Genomic DNA, 6,520 nt, shown 5'->3' on the forward strand with positions numbered 1-6,520 from the left:
CACAAATACTTGTGCATCACTTACACACTTATTACATGTAAACCCTCCCTGCAGAAATACTTGTGCATCGCTTACACACTTACTGCATGTAAACCGTCCTTGCAGAAATACTTGTGCATCACTTACACACTTACTGCATGTAAACCCTCCCTGTGGGTGCTGCATTTATTAAAGAGCTGGTTTTGCTACTAAGAATCAAGAGAGATGTTCCCAACCACGAATGCCCTCTGAACTGAGCACACTGATAGCCCGAGCCACACCATTCCACACCACTTCAGAACAGTATTGAGGACATCAGCTTATGGCCAACAACATAATTAAAATCCACTGCAGGGACTGGAGAGATGGCTCTTGTGGGCAAAGCAATTATCATGCAAGCATGAAGACATGAATGAGGGTCTCCAAAACCCATAGAAAAGCTGGACAAGGTATCACGCATCTGTAATTTTCACACTCCTGTGGCGAAATGGGAGGTAGAAACAGGACAGTCCTTGGAAACTTGAGGGCCAGGTAGTCCAGCATATGTGGTGGTGAGCAAAACCAGAACATGTCTCAGACAAGGTGAGGACCAACAGCTAAGGCTGTCTGCATATACTATACCCACACTCACATACAGGCATGTACACACACATTCATTTGTATACACACATGCACACATACACACACACACACAAAGAGAGAGAGAGAGAGAGAGAGAGAGAGAGAGAGAGAGAGAGAGAGAGAGAGAGGGAGAAGATACATGAGAACTGCAGCAACAACAATACTAGAGCTTTTTCCCTTTCATTGCCATGGGCAGATGAGGTCCTCAGAAAGTGAGAACAGACAAAGGCTAAACAAATTTTCCTGGGACTCAAATAAGGACATTTCTGTAGGTAGAGGAGGCATTTGATAATACCTGGGTGTCAGAGACAGTACTTACAGAGGACAGGAGTCATTCACCCCTGAGGGAACACAAAGGCTTAGAAGGTAAGAACTCTCATGACAGAATTGTTGTGAATATTTTGTTCTGGTGTGAGACCCATTCTGGTTTCAGCTTGAAGCCAGAGTGTTTCAACTGCTCTTCTCAGAGTTGCATGCAGCTGGATCACGGCAAAGGAACAGAGAGGCCTCAGAGGCTATCACCCTCTGCCCTGCTTCTAGAACGGTGTGGACTGCAACCTAACATTTTCCCTCTAAATAACAGCACAAGTTCTCCACTGGGCTAAGCCAGCTCAACGCGCCGCTGCCCTTCGGATACATAAAGGCATGTAAAAGGATGGCTTCTGTTCTCTCACAGTCGTCTCCAAAGGGCAATTTTCCTATTACATGAACTTCAATAGCGAAGTTTTCCTTGACGGTAAAATGCAAACTGTCAGCTATTCGGGGAGGCAGAGTTAACACAGTCTGCAAAGACAGCCCTTTCAGAGCGGGAGGACCCTGTGGAGATCAATTTGTGAGCGCACAACTGCAGGACCTGACAGGTGGTTCACCAATTCACTGCCCTGAAAGGCACAGCGTACTATTCTGTTGCTTTCTCCTGTACTGGTTTGCTCGCTCATTTTAATATGTGGTTGCGGGGAATGAAACAAAAACAAAAACAAAAACAAACAAACAAAACCACTGTGAGGCAGAATCCAAGAGGGCACTGTGGGGCTTCAGCACTTCTCCTGGAAGCTTCTGGAACATCCTTTCTCTTTCACTTGTATTTTGTTTGAGCAGAACATCTTGGTTTTCCAGCGGTACCTGTGAGGTTTGTTAATCAAATGATTTCTAGTCTTAGGAAGGGACTCTGCTCAGCCTGTGACAGTGTGACCTCCTGGGGACAGTTTCTGCCCCTGCCAGCAAGATCTCCCTCATAGTGTTATCCCTCCCCCTACTTAAAACTCCATGCTTAACATTTAGCTTCTTTTATCTTAATCCCACGAAATAGCAGGTGTTCAAAAGGAATTGTCGCATCTGCTGGCTTTCTGGGAACACTCGACTTCTATGAACTTCTCTGCTAGTTTTAAACTCTACAGGTCGGGAACAGGCTGGAAAGCCAACATTGTGGTTTATGCAAAGCCGCCTTGTGACTCCACCTGCTGCTACTGAACCTTTCTGTGAGTCTGAGAGCATGCAGAAGGGTTGTAAAAATGTGTGGCTCTAAGTGCCTTTGTAACTGTACATTGTTTTCTGTTTGTAAGCGCTTGTATCTGATGAGTGTGTTTAGGAGGACTTGCATTTATTTGCATATGCTTATGATTCTTAATGTGTGCGTATGTGTATGTGTGTATGACCGGAAGGGCTGATGGATTTGTCCATGTATAGGTATACATTTGTCTGATGTTTCTGTGGATGTGTATATGATTATAAATGTATATACACTGTGTACAGTAAATATAAGCATGTTTGAGTACCAAGGTATGTACATGTATGTAGTGGCCTGTGTAAGTGCAAATTCGAGGGTGTGCACTTTTGAGAAGTACATACAATGGGTGTGTTTTTGTAATTGTGAATGTGTATGTGTGCACAGTAGTGTATTATGTGTGATTGTAGCTTGTACTCTTATGTGTATGACAGTGAACATTGAGTGAAAGGATGTTTGCTAATTTATGTTGTGAGTGCACACACCCTTGTCAACGTGTGCCTATTGGATTTGCGTGCATGTGTGCTTTTGTGTATGAATATGCACGATGTGTGTTTGCGTGCGGGTACTGGTCTCTATGCCTGTGTTCAGTGTGCGTTTGCCTGTGTGTACGTGAGGGCTTATTTGTGCATGTTTCTGCTGTGAGCGGCTGGGTGCCACCACGCTCCTGCCCCTCCGGGGCTATCTGCCCCATTAGGGGTTGGCCTGGGCAGAGGCGGAGGCCATGGTCCTGGCAGGCGAGTGAAGGATGCGCGCTAGGGAGAGTAGGCAGCGCCTTCGCGGCAGCCACCGCGCCGACTTTACCCTTTAAATCGGTCTCCAAGCCGATTACAGCTGATCTCCCACGTGACGTTTTACCTTCTGTCTCCCGGAGCGCCTAGCCCGAGGACAGTCCTCCGGCTGCCGCGCGCCACACTGCGCAACCCGCCGCTGGGGGCTCGGCTCCCGCAGCAACTTCGTGGGTACGGGCGCCCTCGGAGGGCTACTTGGCACTGGGCTTCCGGGGATCGGGAGGCGTCGGGTACTCGAGAGGGCGCGGTCGGGGAGGAGACGGTGCCCCAGCCCGGTTCGGCGCCCTAGGTCTGGGCGGCGGGCGGGGTGCCCTGTGGCTGGCGGGCCGGGGTGCGTCTTTCCGGAAAACACTCTGTGATGGCTCCGCCGCGGGGCTGAGACTGCGACCCCAACGCCCCCACCTTCACAGCGTCCCGCACCCTCGCCATGCAGAAAAGCGTGCGCTACAACGAGGGGCACGCCCTGTACCTGGCCTTCCTGGCGCGCAAGGAGGGCACCAAGCGGGGCTTCCTGAGCAAGAAGGCGGCCGAGGCCAGCCGCTGGCACGAGAAGTGGTTCGCTCTCTACCAGAATGTGCTCTTTTACTTCGAGGGCGAGCAGAGCGGCCGCCCGGCGGGCATGTACCTCCTGGAAGGTTGCAGCTGCGAGCGGACACCCGCACCACCCAGGACCGGCGCGGGACCGGCAGGCGCCCGGGACGCCCTGGACAAGCAGGTACCACGCACTCTCCTTTCCCTGGCTCCCAGCCCCAGGCGACTCCCTGCTTCACTGTGGTGCTGGGTGGACAGCGCAGTGCTCCGAGACCCTAGAGCAACGCACGTCCCTGAGCGCGAGCAGAGATTCCCCATCTCCGCTCCCTGACCCCACTGCCTAGGGTTCAGCTGGGCTAGGGACCAAGCTGGTTTTGTTTTTGCTTTTCCACAATCCTCTTAGCGACCGGATTTTTTTCAGTTTCTTCGCTAATCACTCCATGATGCTCTAGATTACATTCAGAAAGATGTGTGTCTGTGGCGATGTGTGTTGACACCTGTTGGATTTAGGTTGGCGAGACCGAACTAGCTTATTTGGAAAAGTTTGGTTTCTTTTTTTGCTCGCTCGGGACAGGCAGAGTTCTTTACCTGCAAGGGATGGCTCACTGGTGGTGTTGGGAACCAATCAAGGCTACCACGAAAGGCGTTCCTGGTCCATCATGCTTTGCAGTTTAGGACTTTCCCTTGCGAACATTTGCCCACTGAGGTCAGTCATGAAGACACACGTGTGCCTATTTCCCTAGGATTAGTATTTGTCCCTGAGTTCTGGCTGTGTTTAAAAAACGTGGGCATTTAAAAAAAGAACACTCTGTACTTTAAAGTAAATGAGACCTTTTAGCAGTAGGTCGTACTTTTAGTGAGTTTTGTTGTACATTCAAGGCGTGGGAGAGGCACTAGGTTAACCTCTGAATGCCCATTCCTGCAAATAAGAAGCATACCGGTTCCTAATGCCACTCATTTAGTAAAGGATGATTTTATCCAACCGAAATGTTTTCGCTTTGCTTCTATACCTCCACCCATGGAGGAAGGAGAAGCTGGATGGGCGGTGGGGGATGGGAAACTGATTGTTTTTGCTATTGCAGAAAAATTTCCTAGGCTGCATTTTCCACTCAAGTTAGACCAGGCTGCATCTATAGCAACCCACAGAGGCTGCGGCAGACACGATGGAGTGGCGCTCGGATGGCCACCCAATGTTGCTGCCCTCTTAGAACTTAGAACTCAGAGAAGTTGAAACCACACTGGGCGCAGGACTGGTTTTTGTTTGCGCTGTAAAACATTAACTTCGGTAAATGATAAGGGATTAAACACATTAGAAGAGCTAGGAATTTGAAATGAAAAAGACGCCCTTTGACTTTGGAAGGAGCTTTCAGTCATTTGAGAAACTGGTTTCTAAGCTGGCAGATACATGTATTAGAAATGGGGAAAATTCAAATCATGCAGTCTCGAATCTAAGAAGAGTTTTGAGGAACAAGATTTTTTAAAAAGTGTGTGTGTGTGTGTGTGTGTGTGTCTTTTTTGAATAGTATTAGAACACCCACAAGAACCTCTCCGCCCCCAAGAATTTTAAGTGCTATTATGTCTGAAATAAAAGAGGGTCCTTTAAAATAGTTGGAATATGTATCACTGACTTGACTCCAAACTGCTTCCTTTGCGCATTTATTCTTAAGTTCACAAGTCACTGCTTCTTGGTTACTCTGGAACGGGGTTCAGAGAGTGCATAAGGCTTCTGTGGCGCAAACTCTGCTAACATTATATGTAAAGCACTGTTGATCTTCTGGAAAAGGTCTGAGCTTCATCTTCAGGACCGTTGTCTCTAAGTTGGACTCTGCTAGAGGATTGAAATCCCTGAATAGTTAGCGTTCTAGACAGGTCATCATATGCAAGATTTTTCTCCATACCATGCATGAGCCATGGGTGCTTGTCCTCTTATGCAAATTCGGGAGTTTGGAAATTGGGAACCTTTGGGGGTATGTAGATAAAACTGATATGTAATGATGCAAGCATTCCAGAAGGGATTTGAAGCTGGGCTTGGAGAATTTTTAAATTTTGCTGTGTGTTAGAAACACTGTTCTGACATGGGTTAGCCTAACCGAGTAGTGTTTTTCTTGAACACTGCTACCTAGAGGTGACTGCAGAATTGGAAGAGACACGGTGGGAATAAGAAACAAGGAGAAACATTCCTTCTAAGTGTGAGCAGATGCAGATGGCCTTCTTTCAGTTAACTGTGTGCCGCTTTTCAGGGCTGCAGATCATCTGTCTCTAAGGCTCTGAAAAAACGGTGCAACATTTTTTTTTGCCATACAGAGCATGTGAACGGCAACTCTACAGCAATACTTGCTGTACTAAAGCTAAAGGAGAAAGATAATTGAAGTGGGCATCCTGAGAACCAGGGCGGCAGTCACACAAACCTGTAAGGAACACCCACTGAGCCAGAGGCTTCGTCATCCTCAGAGAGGGAATCTGGCATCTTTGGTCAATACATTAATAATCCAATTCTTGCTGTAAACCACCTCTAATGGCTTCTTTTTCAAATCACTTTAACCTGCTAGTTAAGTTTAACTAGACTGATAGCTAAGCCATAAGAAGAAATACCCATTGGTTTTCTTTATCTAAATAACATTTCAAATTAAGTTTATTGACTGAAAGAAGAAAAGAGAAAAGGAAAAAGTCAGAAAATGAACCAAAACATAAACCCTGATTTTTTTCTTTTCTTTTTGTCAATAAGCTCATTTTCCATGTGCCCAGGTTGAAGGCTATTTGTGCTGCTCCATTGAGTTCACGGTGTTCTAGGGTTTTCTCTGGCAAGTTCTTGAGATATTGCTAGACAGTCTTATCAGCATTTCCACAGTGGCTGTTTCTTTAGAACAGCAATGATGATATAACCAAATGAATTTCTTTAAAAATGCTTAAAGTGATTCACTGCCTCCCAAAGAATGTTTCTGTTTTTTTTTTTCAAATATGTATCTGGTTGTATTTTTTCTTTTCTTTTTTTTTTTTTGTTTTGTTTTTGTTTTTCGAGACAGGGTTTCTCTGTAGCTTTGGAGCCTGTCCTGGAACTAGCTCTTGTAGACCAGGCTGGTCTCGAACTCACAGA

The 6,520-nt window shown here is 46.9% G+C and overlaps 1 protein-coding gene and 1 long non-coding RNA gene across 5 annotated transcripts in view; one reads left to right on the forward strand and one right to left on the reverse strand.

The window, feature by feature from the left end:
* LOC113457164 overlaps positions 1 to 3,422 on the reverse strand; it is a 17,587-nt gene extending 14,165 nt beyond the window's left edge. The window contains exon 1 of the long non-coding RNA XR_003377785.1: positions 3,365 to 3,422. This is a non-coding gene — a long non-coding RNA (uncharacterized LOC113457164). The remainder of the gene's footprint in view (positions 1 to 3,364) is intronic.
* Positions 2,797 to 6,520, forward strand: part of Rasgrf2 (Ras protein specific guanine nucleotide releasing factor 2) — a 226,012-nt gene continuing 222,288 nt past the window's right edge. For all 4 annotated transcript variants that reach the window (XM_013349696.2, XM_026783773.1, XM_026783775.1 and 1 more), the window contains exon 1: positions 2,797 to 3,610. In XM_013349696.2, the coding sequence (XP_013205150.1) occupies positions 3,323 to 3,610 (288 nt within the window). In that variant the 5' untranslated portion in view covers positions 2,797 to 3,322. The remainder of the gene's footprint in view (positions 3,611 to 6,520) is intronic.

This window comes from Microtus ochrogaster, chromosome 19, assembly GCF_000317375.1.
Source record: "Microtus ochrogaster isolate Prairie Vole_2 chromosome 19, MicOch1.0, whole genome shotgun sequence".
Lineage (NCBI taxonomy): Eukaryota > Metazoa > Chordata > Mammalia > Rodentia > Cricetidae > Microtus > Microtus ochrogaster.